At 42.7% G+C, this 15,395-nt stretch overlaps 1 protein-coding gene across 4 annotated transcripts; it reads left to right on the plus strand.

Moving 5' to 3' along the window:
* Positions 1 to 44: 44 nt before the first annotated feature.
* TMEM60 (transmembrane protein 60) lies at positions 45 to 14,952 on the plus strand. Of its 4 annotated transcripts, none has more exons than XM_029615121.1 (3): positions 81 to 200; positions 4,169 to 4,195; positions 14,335 to 14,952. In XM_029615121.1, the coding sequence occupies exon 3, from the start codon at positions 14,382 to 14,384 to the stop codon at positions 14,784 to 14,786; it is 405 nt and encodes a 134-aa protein (XP_029470981.1). In that variant the 5' UTR covers positions 81 to 200; positions 4,169 to 4,195; positions 14,335 to 14,381; the 3' UTR covers positions 14,787 to 14,952. The 4 variants fall into 4 exon arrangements, with proteins under 4 accessions (XP_029470979.1, XP_029470981.1, XP_029470980.1 ...); XM_029615120.1 differs by lacking the exon at positions 4,169 to 4,195 and adding an exon at positions 2,375 to 2,461 and having other exon boundaries at positions 84 to 200; XM_029615119.1 differs by lacking the exon at positions 4,169 to 4,195 and having other exon boundaries at positions 45 to 200.
* The last annotated feature ends 443 nt before the right edge of the window (positions 14,953 to 15,395 follow it).

The raw sequence follows: 15,395 nt of genomic DNA on the forward strand, positions 1-15,395 counted from the left end.
TGGTAGGCGGAGCTCGTTGATTGTCGGCTCTATTGCCCAATCATTGGGAGCGGTAGGACGTCAGGTAAATCGGGTGGGACCACCTCCGGATGTTGATGTGCTGGTGAGAGCTTTCCGCAGAGCGGTATTGGAGCGGAAAGGTTGATGCGGTAGTGCGCTGGTTACCTGTGGTCGTTCGTATAACATGTGATCCGGTAGCGGTATGAGCTAATTTCTTTTTTGGGGATGGGAGAGGCGAATAAGCTGAATATATGTTCTGTGTACGGGGAATGCTGGATATTGATGTTGCATTACTCAAGGTTTCTTCTGTCTTTTCATGTGAACTAACTAGGATTGAGCACACTGTACAACTTTCCCGTTACCTGCTTAAAAGGAATGATGCACCTGATTGCTGTTATCTAAAAGCTAACCAGAAAGGCCCATCCAGGTGTAACGCACAACGCCCGTTGAGTTGGATTGGGTTAGGTCAGGTAGGGGGACCATGCAACTTGCATAAGAACATAAGGCTTGCTATTCTGGATCAGACCAGGGGTTCATTAAGCCCAGTATCTTGTTTCCAACAGTGGCCAAGTCAGATCACAAGTACCTGGCAGGATCCCAAGGGGTAGATAGATTTCAAGCTACTTATCCCAAGAATAAGCAGTGGATTTCAGCAATTCTACCTTAATTGTTAATGGACTTTTCTTCCAGGAACTTGTCCAAACCTTTTTTAAATGCAGCTATACTAATAGCTTTCACCACATCCTCTGGCAATGAATTGCAGAGCTTAATTATGTGTGAAATAAAAAAAATATTTTCTCTTATTAGTTTTATTGTGTCCCCCCTAGTCTTTGTACTTTTCAGAACAGTAAGCAACTGATTGTTTACTCATGCCATTCCACTCATTATTTTATAGACCTCTATCATATCTCCCCTCAGCCATCTGTTCTCCTAACCTCTTTAGCCTTTCTTCATTGGGGAATTGTTCCATCTCCTTTATCATTTTGGTTACCCTTCTCTGTACCTTTTCTAATTCTGCTATATCTTTCTTGAGATGTGGTGACCAGAACTGAACACAATACTCAAGATGAGGACGCACCATGGAGTGATACAGAAGCATTATGATATTCTCTGTTTTATTTTCCATTTCTTTCCTAATAATCTCTAGCCTTCTATTTGCATTCTTGGCTGCTGTTGCACACTGAGCAGAAGATTTCAACGTATTTTCAACGAAGACACCTAGATCCTTTTCCTGAGTGGTGATTTCTAATGTGGAACCTTGCATTTTGTAGTTATAATTTGGGTTACTTGTCCCTAGGTGCATCACTTTGCACTTGTCTACATTAAATTTCATTTGCCATTTGCATGTCCAGTCTCCCAGTTTTGCAATATCCACTTTCAACTTCTCACAGTCCTGTGATTTGACAACTTTGAATAAGAACATAAAAATTGCCATACTGAATCAAACTGATAGTCTATCAAGCCCAGTATCCTCTTTTAAAAAATGGCGAATCCAGGTCACAAGTACCTGGCAAGATCCCAAACAGTAAAGAGATCCCATGCAGTGATAAGTAGTGGCTATTCCCTAAGTCTGCTTTGTTAAAACAGTTTATGGACTTCTTCTCCAGGAAAGGCTTTAACCACATCCTCTAGCAATGAAGTCCAGAGTTTAATTGTACTTTGAGTAAAAAATAACTTTCTCTAATTTGTTTTGAATGTGCTACTTCGTAACTTAAAAGAATGTCCCCAAGTCTCTGTATTTTTTGAAAGGGTAAATAACCAATTTATATTTACCAGTTCTATTCCACTCATGCTTTTATAGACCTATCATATCCCCCCTCAGCCATCTCTTCTCCAAGCTGAACAGCCCCGACTTCTTTAGCTTTTCCTCATAGGGGAGCAATTCCAACCCCTTTATCATTTTGGTTGCCCTTCTCTGTACCTTTTCCAATGCAACTATATCTTTTTTTGAGATGTGGCGATCAGAATCGTACACAGTATTCAAGGTGCAGTCTCACCATGGAGTGATAAGAGGCATTATGACATTCTGCATTTTATTCGCCATTCCTTTCCTAATAATTCCTAAAATTGTTTATTTTGACTTGCGCCACACACCAAGCTTAGGATTCCAAAGCATTGTGCACTATGATACTTAGATCCTTTTCCTGGGTGGTAACGCCTAATATGAAACTTAACATTGTAACTACATCATGGGTTACTTTTCCCCATGTGCATCACTTTGCATTTGTCCACATTAAATTTCATCTGCCATTTGGATGCCTAGTCTTCCAGTTTTGCAAGGTCCTCCTACAATTTTTCACAAACCACTTGCCCCCGGTGTTTACAATTAATGTGCTTCATTCTTACATTATAATAATTATATTTAATTTTACAGTTAACATTGTTATATAAAGAGGATGTGGACGAGAGCAAAGGAAAGGTATGAAGCAAGAGGAGACTGAAGGGTGAAGAAGGAAATGAGGTTTGGTGGCTTCAACATATTAACCCCCTCCCCCCAAAAAAAAAAGACCAGATCTCTCTTCTTTCCTCCTAGTGCCCTCCTCTTTTTTTTTTTTTCCTGCTCTAGTGCCCTCTTCTCCCCTCCCTGCTTCAGCACCCCAAGTTTCTCCATCCCCCTTTTCTTCCTTCTGCCCTCTTTCCCTCTCCACCCTTGGTCTCTCTTCCCCTGCCCCTATCACCACCTTCTCTCCCTCCCCCTGCTTCCACCCCTCCTCCTTTTTGCTTTTCTCCTTGCTTCCAGTCCTCCCCTTTTTTTTTGCTTTCTCTCCTTCCAGCCTCCACCCCTTCCTCTTGCTTTTCTCCAGCCAGCCCTATCCCCTGTTCCCCAGCTCTTCCAATCCTACTTATCCTCTATCCACCACCATCCACTTAATTATTGTATTGGTGACTACCCCCGCTGGGTCTCTTTAAAGCCTGTGAGAGCAGCAGCAGAGGTAAAGCAGGTCTGCCCGCCGCAGCGGTGGTACTGGCAGCAGCAGAAAGGGAAGGCAAGGCAGGTCTGGCATTTGTGGGCTGGTGGCAAATAGGCATTGGCACAATATAGGACCTATTTTGAAGCTTGTTGGCAGTGAAAGTTACATCTTTGACATACAGTAACTTCCATGTCGCGCAAGCTGCTTGGAAGGGAGAGGAGCAGAGAGCGCTTGGTAATTGGGAAGCAGGAGGGGGTTGGGGGTGTGGGAAGGAGGGGGAAAAAAAAAAGGACTGCCTGCTGAAAGTTGGAGGGGCCATGACCCCTGTGCCCCACCTCAGTTCCTACACCTATGGGCCCATTTAGTCTCTCTAGATTCCTTCCTGTCGCACTCCCATACACCCTAGTTGATCTTTCTTTCCCTTCACTTTTTCACAGCTAAGGATCTGCATTTATCCAATGCTTTATTTTTTCCTAATGCTGTTACTCTTTTTGCTTCTGCTGGAAATCTGTTCCATGCATCTACCATCCTTTATGTGAAGAAATATGTCCTAATGTTTAGGGCTAGAAAACTCTTGGGAGAACAGGGTGCCTAAAATTAAGAAAAGTAAAAAATAAATATGACAGAAAACATAAGATTTCAAGTGCAGTTTCTATGCGATGTCTACTGTTTTAGTAGGTTTTTGGGCATCAGTGTCTTTTATGGCTAGGTTTATGTATGTGTTTTAAAGATTTATGTTTCTGATATAATCCGTCTAGCACAACTGGGCTGCTGTACGCAGAATATAAATATTCTAACTACAACTATTTTTTTAAAAAAAGGATAAAATAGAAAAAGCCAATCAGCAGCAAAAAATCTAAGGAAAAAAAATTGTAATTGGTGCCTAAGTTTTCAAAATATATTTCCACACCAGAACCAGGCCGCTGGGCTCAATGGATCTTGGTCTGATATAGCACATCATGTCTTATGGCATTTCTTAATGTTACTTCTGAATCATGCTCCCCCCCACCCCCCTCTTTCAACTTCATATTAGGACATCTTGTTCTAGAATTTCCTTTTTACTGAAAATATGCTTGCTGCTTCTACATTTATACCTTTTGAAGTATTTGAATGCCTTGTATCATATTGCCTTTGTCTCCTCTGTGTACATATATTTAGGTCCTTAACTCTTGTTTCATTTTTGCTGCAGAGATTGCACCATTTTGGTAGACCTTTTCTGGACTAAATCTCTCTCTTATTTCCTTTTCGAGGTGCAGCCTCCAGACTTAGGCACAGTATTCTAGGTGAGATCTCACCAATGACTTCCTTTTTTCCATGTCTCCTTATGCAATTTAGGATTGCTCTGGCCTTAACCTTGTATGGTTTTGCAACCTTGAGATTAGCTGGTATAATCAGCCAGAACATCAGTGCCCCCTACATCATGGGCTGCTCTCTTAGATTTCTGCACCCAAATACATGACATTTTATTTGCATTCAGTCTTAGCTTACAGGTACTACTGTTGTTAATCTTTTGTGCGGCCCAGGAGGATGCACCTTTGCAGGTACGGTGTTGACTGGACCACAGGAAGCCTCCCACCCTTGTCGGCAGTAGCTTGGGTACATCCCACTGGTCCTGAGTCCATCTGTCTGCAGGCTAGGAAAGGAGACATTACTACTTACCTGAATTTTGTTTTCCTTAGTGTAGACAGATGGACTCAGCTTCCCGCCCTTGGCTGCCAAATGGTTGTGTTAATGGTCCTCCTGTGGGTCTACGTGTTCCAGGGGATTACTGGTAAGTGTTTATCCAGTCTCTAGATTGGGGTGCATACATTCTTTACGTGAGTTCAGTGTTTCCTGTTGGTCGAGTACAGTAATGGTTGACTGTTTTTAATCAAGCTTTTTTGCTAGTCTGTCCACAGTTGCTTTTGAAGAGAATATTGGCAGGCTGATGTCACTGCAGGAGTATATATGCTGTGACATCAGTTTGCTCTGTCTCCATCTGCTGGCAGAGGTGCATAACCCACTGGTCCTGAGTCCATCTGTCTATACTAAGGAAAACGAAATTATCAGGTAAGTAGTAATTTCTCCATTGCTGCAGAAGATGGTTGTACTGGTGTCGGTGATCAAACCTGGCACAGACCAGCAGGAGGCATCTACACAGCTGGCACAGAGCACTTCTGAACCCACTGCTTCCCCCGTGGCAACCACTGCAGTGCTGAGCTCCTATTCAGTGCCACTGGTTAGCAGTCCTTAGCGAGCATGAACCAGTCTGGGTTTCTGAAGAGGATGTATGCAGCCCCAAGTCAAAGGGTCCTTTAGCCAGTGGGAGTCCAGCTGTGGGAACTGTTGAAAAATTTCTTTTCCTTCTTAAGCCCTGCAGGTTGGAACTTCTCCTGTCCAAGATGGAGGAGTTCTTCTCACATAGTTTTCTCCAAAGATTTGCAGTTGAGTGAAATGTCTTCTGGTGGCCTGAAAATTGGATTTGAAGTACAGAGTCCAGGTCACTACTCCATGGTGGTAGAGTTGGTATTGAAGCATGCAAAGCACCTCCATGATTACTCTGACACACCCCCTGAGAATGTCCCAAAAATATTGGATGCTTTTGGAAAGAGTCTTCCAGGGTGCCATGCACAGTGCTCAGATTGCAGCTCCTCAGTTGTACTTGGGGGAGTTTTTGCACAAATGAGTGGAATCATCAGATCCCGAGCATTGGGAGTTCCATCGTGCTGAGGAAGAATCAGAAGAATGTAAGAAGCATCTCATCTGCTCTACATATGAAACATTTAACACTGCAGCCAGACCTTCGGTTGCTGCTTTAGGAGCATGAAGGATCACCTGGCTGTGAGTGAGTGGCCTTTGTGAAGATGTGCATGACCCTCTGATAGATGTACTCTGTCTGAGGATAAGGCACAGGAGCCGGTGGCTCTGATTTTCAGGAACATAAATCCATTCTAAATCATCAGAGTGGTAGTGATCAACTTGTCACACGCCAACAACAGTACTTTTTTTTTTTTTCTTTTTATAAGCATACTTTTTTTCCAAAGACATTCTTTCTACCTTTTTCAACATCAAAATCCCTCCTCCTTTCTAGCTGCAGAAATTACCCAGTAGAGGTTAGCAGAGGGAGAGACATCAATCAAAGGCCCAGCAGCTAACATAGTAATGACGGCAGAAAAAGACCAGATGGTCCATCCAGTCTGCCCAGCAATCTTCCCATGGTAGTATCTGCTGCGCTGGGCAGGTTACCTCCATGTTGCTGTTGTGAATAGTAACTGCTGTTCCATGCAGGTTACCCCAGTGTTTCTAATGAGGGAGACAATATTTACAATCCAAACCAAGCAAATGTCTATTCCATTACAAAATTAATGCTTTTACAGGGTGAGCAGACTTCTTGATATTTCAGACCAGTGATTCTCAACCGGTGTGTCGCCAAGCACCGGCAGGTGTGTTGCGGCTCCTGGTATCCCACTGCCCCACTTATGCTTCCCTTCTCACCAGGGGTGGACTGGCCGATGCAGTTGGTAGGGGAGTGCCACCACCAGAGGCCAGGCTGGCGGTGGCTGAAGAGCAGAGGCCAGGCTTATTGGGCCAAACAATGAGAAGAGGCTCCACGTGAGCTTGTGTGTGTGTGAGTGGCAGCTTTGTGGGTGTGTTGTGTGTGGAAGAATGGGAGCAAGAGCATTTGTGTGTGATGGAGAGAGAGACTGATTGGAGGTGATGTGTTTCTTTTGAGAGAGAGAGACAGACAGACAGACTGGTCAGGAAGATGATTGGGGGGGGGGGTGTGTGAGGAAGAGAGACTGATTAGGGAGGTTACTGGTCTGTATGAGACAGAGACTGTGTGTGAGTGACTGGCTGTGGGCCCTAAGGAAGAGGACTGTGAGGACAGAGCTTCAGCAGCCACTGCTGCTTCTGGTGTGTGCTATTGGCCTGCAAGGGAAAGGAGTAGGAGAGTTGCTGGAGCAGGTAAGTAAAGGTGGCTTTTTAAATGTATTTTTCTTGATTGACTGCCATTTTAGTTATTGGGTATTATGTGATGTCTGCTGTTTTGAAATATTTTATTGATATTTGGACAATTTTTAATAATTTTTTAGTTTTTAATTGGACGTTATTCTGTTCATCATCTGTTTTGTAACATTTATTAGTATAGCTTTACAATTATTTCTGAGTGGGTATCTATCTATAGCAGCTTGGCTTATTCTGTTTTCGTAATAGAAAGTGTATTAGTGTTTAGGGCCTGGTTTGATATTTGTAGAGTTGCCATTTCATAAGTTAGGTTCTTCTTGTTTGAGTGAGTTCCATAATACAGGTGTAACTTTGTGCCGGTTAGTTCGTGTGCATTATTGCAGATCCTGGGACTATGGTAGGTGCTATATTTCTCTTTCCGTTTCTCCAGGTTTGCACTGCATGCAGAGTGGCTTTTTTGGTTTTCCATTCCAGTTTCTGTCTCCATATTTATAATGTATGGTCTTTCTGTACTTGGTGAAGGTCAGTTCTGGATGTGTGACCGAGGTGAGGTATTTAACTAGCATGTAGGCATTTGTATCAATCTTATTTGTTGTGTTTTCTCAATAGGGCATGCATTAGTAGTAAATTACTGTCTTTTCATAAGGAGGGGTATTGTGCCTGCCACTAAAGGGAGTTTGTTTTATTTTTACTGAGATGTCATCAGAACCAGAATATCTTTTTTTGTATGGTGAGTTGTACGGGTAATGCCCTAGTTCTGCTCTGCACCCATTGTTGGGGGTCGGGGGGGGGGTCCTGAGGATGCAGAAAGTATATTTACATTTAGCCCCTTGACTAAATGTTCAGTGTGTCGCGCATGTGAGAACCATCTGTCAGGTGCTTGACCATGGTTTGCTTTTGGACTTGGCCGTAGAAACAGTCCTGTGCTTTATCCCTAATGCCTGCATATCAGTATCTTGGACCATAAGTCAGGGCCCAGCAGTGGCTGTTGTCTGAATCTAATTCCCCCTTTTTTTCCTCCTGCCATCGAAGCAGAGAGTGAAGTTGCAGTTGCGTCACGAGCATCAAGGTTAATTGGTTAAGGGTGGTAATTCCTGTGCATTCTGTTAAGGATAATAACTGCTACTCCATGCACCCTTTTCATTTCCAACCTCTAGTCTTTAGGGATCCACAGTGTTTATCCCATGCCCTTTTGAATTTATTTACTGTTTTTGTCCTCTCCACCTCTTCCGGAAGAGCATTCCAGGCATCCATCACCCTCTCCATGAAGAATTATTTCTTGATGTTTGTTCTGAGTCTCTCCTGGCGTTTCATTTCATAACACCTAGCTCTAGAGATGCAGCCTAAGCCTGGGACCAGTTTTTGATGCCCTTGAGACCCACCTTCCTGCCTTGGTTGGGGGGGGGGGGGGGGGGGAATGTTCAATTCGTCCTTCCAGAATGGATCCACATCATGAAGGACAGGTGGAACCTGAAAATTGAAGAATATGGTTACTGCCTGCATTTCTCCTCCAAATTGATAGATGTAGTCTTCAGTTCCAGTCCCTCCCAATGTGCTCAACTGCTGCTGGAAGAGGTATCTCTCCTTCAGCAGAAAGTGATCGAGCTTGTACCCTTCATGTGACTAAGGGTCCTATTACTGGCATTTTCTAATCCCCACCAAAATCAGGGGGATTCAGGCCTCTCCTAGCCTTAAGGAAGCTAAAAAAAAAAAAATTGATTTGAGAGAGATTCAAGATGAACTCCTTCCGAACGATTCTTTGCTTCATTCAACTGAGAGATTGGATGTGCACTTTAGATCTGAAAGACACTTATGTACACTTTCCCATTCACCCTGCTCACTAGAAGTTCCTCAGGTTTATGGTGAAGGACATGCACTATCGGTACAAGGTGCTTCCATTTTGTCTGTCAGTGGCCCAAGAATGTTCACAAAATGTCTAGTAATCATGGCTGCACAGCTTCATTGGAGGAGAGTCAGCATATTCCCATACCTGGACAATTCTTGACTGTTCCTTCTCCACCAGACATCTTGGACTCCCTTAGTACATCTGGGTTTTCTGGTCAACTTCTACATGTCTAACTTTGTCCCATTTCAGATAATTCACATTATAGGACCTGGGATAAATTTTGCTGCAGGAGAAGGTGTTTCCTCACATTGATGTGAGGAAATACCTTCTCCTATAGCAAATCTATCCAGGGTCCTGTAATCTGAATTATTTGAGTTACAGCAGGACAGGGCATCAGTAAGATTAGCCCTGGTTCTTCTCGTGCAGATGGCCACAATGGTGCACGTAGTCCCTTTGATTCATCTGCACATGTGGGGTCTTCAGTGAGCCCTACAAAGCCATTGAAATTAGCTCTATCAACTGTTATTCCACCAAATCTCTAACTCCCACACTGAAAACATCTCAGAGGTTCTAATGGTGGGTCTTTTGCCATATGTTCTGGGGCATCAAGTGACCTTATGTATCAATACTTCCACCAGGAATGGGGCATGCACACCAGTGCTGTATGGACCCAAGGGTCTTGGTCCCTAGCAGAGTCATCTGCAAATCAGCCTTCTGGAAATATGAGCTATCTGTTATATTCTAAGAGCTTTCTCTCATCTACTCTTGGGAAAAGAGAATCTTGATCTGATCAGACAACCAGGTAGCCATGTTCTGTGCGAACAAGCAGGGAGGCATAGGGTTGTACTTCCTCTTCAAGGGAGCCATCTGGTTCAGGTCGTGCTTCAATAATCACATTGCCCATCTCCAAGTAACCTACCTTCCAGGAATCCAGACTATGTTGGTGGACCGCCTCAGCAGAGACCTTTGACCGCCAAAGTGGCCCTTTAGATCAAGGAGTCACAGACAACTTATTCACTTGCTGGTGAAAACCAGAGTTAAGCTTATTTGCCTCAAAAGAACAGGAAGGTTGAAAAGGTCTGCTCCATTAATTCAAATGGCTACAGATCAGCTTCAAATGCTTTTGTGCTAGAATGGCGCACAGGCCTATTCTATGCATGTTGCCAATTCCTGTCATTGCCAGGCCTGACCAGAAGATTCTCTATAATAAAGGCATAGGTAATTCATAACACCAACCTGGACACAAGTGTGGTATCTTGTTTGTCTAGTTGAGCCTCCAGTTTTATTGAGAATATCATCGACCCTTATCACACTGGATGAAGGCAGGCTCTGCCATTAAACTTCCCATTGCTGGCCCTCATGGCTTGGATGTTTAACGCAGTAGTCTCCACCTTAAATAATTGGAGGATGTACTGATTCAACTAGAAAGCCTTTGATCAGAAGATTCCACAACTTCAAGTGGAAGATGTTTTCAACATGGTATGGGATTAACCAGCTGGATCCTATCGCCTGTGGCTCAAGGAACTTACTTCAGTACCTTTTCTTCCTATTGTCCTTAGGCCTACACACCTCTTCAGTTAAAATTTATCTTGGTGCCATTGCAGTGTATTAGTGGAAGGGGCTCTGATCTCTCTCCATACATTAGTATGAAAGTTCATGAAAGGATTGTGGCATTCCAAGCTCTAGTTAGTAAACCGCCAGGGTCTTGTGAGCTCAACGTAGTCCTTAATTCATGAAACTTCCGTTTTTGAACCTCTTGAGTCATTGGATTTGAAGTTTCATACCTGGGAAGTACTTCTTATAGCCATCACTTTGGATCAAAGTAAGCAAATTACAGGCTGTAGTTTCCCACTTGCCATTTCTGTAGTTTTTTCACAACAGGAGGTTCTGTGTACTCGCCCTAAATTTCTTCTGAAAATGGTGTCCACTTTCCACTTCAGCCAAGCTATTGTGTTATTTCTTTTTCTTTCCAAGACCAATGCACACAAAGGAGCGTGGACGTTTTACTCCTTGGACTGCAAGAGAGCCCTGGCATACTACCTAAAGAGGACAGAGCCTCACCGTTAAGCTTCTCAACTCTGTGTTCTTGGATCCCACTAGACTGGGAAGGGCAGTTGCCAAACAAACTGACTAATTGGCTGACTGACTATATAGTGCACTGTTATGTGCTGGCGAATTTACAGATTACAGACTTTGCTCTCATTTGAGCCTTGACTATGGCGACTTCAGTGGCTCATCCCAGGATCACATCCATTGAAGACATATGCAGAGCTGTTACTTAGTTATCAGTTCATAACTTTACATTTCACTACTATCTAGACCAGGGGTTCCCAACCTTTTTGGGAGCGTGGACCCCTTTTCAAGTTCCAAAATTTTCATGGTCCACCACATGCTTCTTTCATTTTTACCTGCAGTTATGTACTGTACATAGAAAAGTATTAATGTACTAACAAAGAAATAATTGTATGCATACTAGACTCATTCATAATATAAGACTTATTAAATAATGCTTACTGATATAAACAGAATAAATATAATTGCAAACCACAGCAGTAAATATGAAAGATTGTACTCATATTCAGTAACATATAGTAACTGGATCTGGAGCGACTGAGGGAATGGACTGGTGGAGGATAGGGAGATAGAGTGACTGGAAAGGCGGAAGAGAGAGAGAGACAGACTGGCAGAGAGGGAGAGACTTGTAGAGATGGACTGGTGGAAAGAGCAACTTGTGGGGTTGGACTGGCAGAGGGTGAGCAAGAGTGACTGGCAGGGATGGACTGGTGGAGGGTGAGAAAAGGATTGGTTGGAATGGACTATGGATCAAGGACCGAGAATGAGAGTGATTGGGAAAGGCAAAGGAAGGATATTTGAGATATCCCCACCTCACTAAAAGGGAGATGGGGAGAGGGGTTTGCTGCTCATATTTCCCTTCCAACCCCCACCATGGTACTTTTTAAAAAAATATTACTATTTTTTAAGAAAATCATCTGTTCCACACCATATTAGTTTGATCTTGACAGGGATTCAATGGCTCTCTCCACACCTGCTTGTTTCCAAATTTGAGATAGGCAGAGAAAGGACACCCTGCTCATAAAGTAAGAGGTATTGCTACAAACGTTTTGCACCATTATTGCAAGATGCTGGGCATTTATTTATTTATTTTTATATACAGACATTCGATTTGACATATCACATCTGTTTACATTCAGGTACTGTAGGTATTTTCCTATCCCCAGAGGGCTTACAATCTAAGTTTGTACCTGAGGCAATGGAGGGTAAAGTGACTTGCCCAAGGTCACAAGGAGCGACAGCAGGACTCGATCCCTGATCTCCTGGTTCATAGCCCACTGCTCTAACCAGTAGGCTATTCCATGCATGTCAATGGCATCTCTAGACAGAAGAACCTTCTAAGTAACAACAAAAAATCCCTGGCCAGTTTCAACCAGTAACTAAAATGACTACTAAAATTATTCAAGAGCATCAGTCAACAATCCTTCTATATAGGAGTGGGACAAATCCCAATATAAAACCTGCTCCTCAAGTTCTACAATGCCCTGTGTTCACAGAAACTCCCCCCAACAAAGGGGGCAGAGCAGAACAAGGACACTTCCCCTTACTACTAATAATAGAAAAATAATATTCAAATTCTGTTGTCACCTCAGTAACAGCAACACAAATTCCCTTCACAACCAGTAACATTGTATAATACAAAAGCTGCAAATAATGTACTCCAGAATCTGTAGGAAATCTGCCATACCCTAACTACCAGACTCCAACACCATACCTATGAAAAGGCAACACTACAAATATTACACCAGGCCCTAAAATACCAATACACCTCCTGTAAGGAAAACAGAACAAGTCAAGCTGCTATAGATCCCTTTATAGAAACTACATGCTAGCAAAATATCTTACCTAAGTCACATGGAGAACACAGACAGACCCTTGCCAAATACAGAGACCAAAAGAAGAAATACAAACATGCAGACAAAAACTGAACTGGAAACCGCAAGAAGCCAAACTCTGTATGCATTGCAATAATGGAAAAACAGAAAGATTGCTGTTCCTCATAAAACATCAAATACAATCAAGAAATATAAACTATCAATAACGGTAAACATACTAATAAAAAGAATATTTCAAAACTGACAACTAATAATTTAAAACTCATAAATTATTTTTACATTTCCAAAAGAATAATAAAATATTTCAAAACAGTAAATTAAAACTAAGGGTTTAAAATGTCCACATTCTCCATACTTGGTAACTTTTGATTTTCAGTCACCCTGAGACTGCTTGGATTAGCAGGGGTGGGGAAGATGGTTCACAAACGTTCTTCGCTCGTCTCTCTCTTGCACTCGCGCGCACAAATGCTCCCTCTTTCACACATACACATTCTCATACCCACACACACTCCTCTTACACATGCTTGCTCTCTCTCAAACACAGATGCTCTCTCTTATATTCACACACGCACATACAAGCTGCTCATATCGCTCGCTCATACACCCTCTCCCTCGGCTAGTTCTCTCCTTATCTTTTCGTGGAGTCTTCAGGGGAGAGAAGGTCCGGCAGCCTGCTTTTCACTCAGGCTGCCAGTGGCCCTGCCCCCTTCAGCCACCGGTGAGATGGGGTGGTCCAGCAGCCTCCTTCAGTCTTCGGCCAATGGTAAGAAGGGGTATGCCAGTGGACTGCGGCCTCCTTCACCCTTCGGCTGGTGGTGAGATGGGGGGTGTGCCGGCATCCCAGCAACCTCCTTTAGTTGCTAGTGACATGGGGGTGAGCCAGTGGCCTCTCAGGTCTCCTCTTTTGCTCTCTTCTTCCACAGCTCGTGGACCCCTGGTCTAGACAATATGTCTTGAAGAGAAAGTAACTTTAGACAAGCAATTCTGCGCTGCCTCTTCACCCAGTAGTGGAGACTGGGTTGTCTGTTTTACATATTTGCTGATTCATGCCTGCTTGTTGATGGAGAAAGCAAGTTTGCTTACCTATAAACAAGGATCTCCATAGACAGTAGAATGAATCGGCCATATGTAATATTCTCTCATCTCCCCAGAGAGTTGACTACTTCTCTGGAAAAGACTTAAGAGCTCATGAGACAACATGCACATGCAGAAGTTCTCACGCATGCTCAGTAAGACTTTTACTGAGACCTGGGTCCATGTTGGTGCTGTCAGATGTTGCCCATGCATTAAGGCTGATCCATTCTGCTGGCTATGGAGAATCCTGTTTACAGCTAAGCAAACTTGCTGCTGTTTAGTTGTGAGGGATACAAAGGTAAAGCAAGAGGTTAAGTAGAGACTGTGTCTACTGCAACAAGAAATGAGAATGGGCTGATGGCTTTTCTCTGCTGCTTTAACCTGCCAAAGAATTCTTGATTGTTGCCCAGTGGAACTGCTATTAATCGTTTTTCTTCAGTGCAAAGAATTGCCTAAGCTTTGGTCTGGTTTTTTCCCCATTGAAAATGGTGTGAAATCTGGAGCAATTTGAACATCAGTGCAAATGTTAGATAAATTTGAGCCCAGGGGTCCTATTCGACAATACATTCTCAATCAGCATAATACTAAATAATTGCAGCTTGAAGGTGGATTGACAGATCAAACTTTTTTTTTTAAAATTTCCTTACAGGTCCTGTTTTTCCCCTCTGTGTCGGAAGCCATCTTGAAGCTGTTTAAATGAGAATGTCCTTGGCGCAGAGAGTGCTGCTCACCTGGCTTTTCACCTTACTCTTCTTGATCATGTTGGTGCTAAAGCTGGATGAAAAAGCACCATGGAATTGGTTTCTTATATTTATCCCCATCTGGATATTTGATACCATACTACTTGTTATGCTAATTGTGAAGATTGCTGGACGTTGCAAATCTGGCTATGACCCTCGGAATTGCTCACTAGCCATGAAGAAAAAGGCCTGGTACCTTGTCGCAATGCTTCTGAAACTGGCCTTCTGTCTTGCGCTTTGTGCCAGACTGCAACGATTTGCAGACATGTACCTGTGTTTTGTCTTTATTCCCTTGTGGCTCTTATTAATTGGAGGCCTGGTTGAGCTTGGATACAATATCTTTTATGTGAGAAGAGACTGAATTGCACACTCTTAATAAAATATTTTGCATTACCTTGCAAGGTGGCCTAACTTTGCATCACAGACCATTAAGTGTTAACATTTCACAAAGGAATATAAGAACTGGACAATACAAACGTGCTTTAGAACTTTGTATGTATAATTTGTAAATAAAACATTACCACTGACTTCTGTGATTTAGTATTACTTTTTTTTTTTTTTTTAATTTAAATTCTTTTATACCACTGCTCTCTTTGATGGCTTGCATTGTGTATAGTGGAACGCCTGCATGGAGTAATTTTGAAAGGGAGGGCAGTCACACAGCTTTTTCCTTCTACATCTCTAATGCTATAGTTGGAGATTCATAGTTTTGAATTATTTCATGTAGAAAGTTAATTGCTTTCTATGTTGAACTAAACCTAAATAAGCACCATCTTTGCTCTATGTTGTGGAATGTGACATGTCTCCCTTGGGAATGAGGATACTACCTGTGCATCTAGCCCATTAGACCAGCAGCATTAAAATTACATTATGGAAAAAAGGCAGAATTAAAAAAAAAAAAAAAAATACTGCTTTTGCAACTGGATTTCTTTGTTTAAAACGTGTGTTCAGTTCTGGCCTCTTTTGGAGC

Source organism: Rhinatrema bivittatum, chromosome 9 (genome assembly GCF_901001135.1).
Source record: "Rhinatrema bivittatum chromosome 9, aRhiBiv1.1, whole genome shotgun sequence".
In the NCBI taxonomy this organism is placed as follows: domain Eukaryota; kingdom Metazoa; phylum Chordata; class Amphibia; order Gymnophiona; family Rhinatrematidae; genus Rhinatrema; species Rhinatrema bivittatum.

Excerpts from the sequence above, each read along its gene's own strand:
- TMEM60 (XM_029615119.1), top strand. The coding sequence starts at position 14,382 with ATGAGAATGTCCTTGGCGCAGAGAGTGCTGCTCACCTGGCTTTTCACC.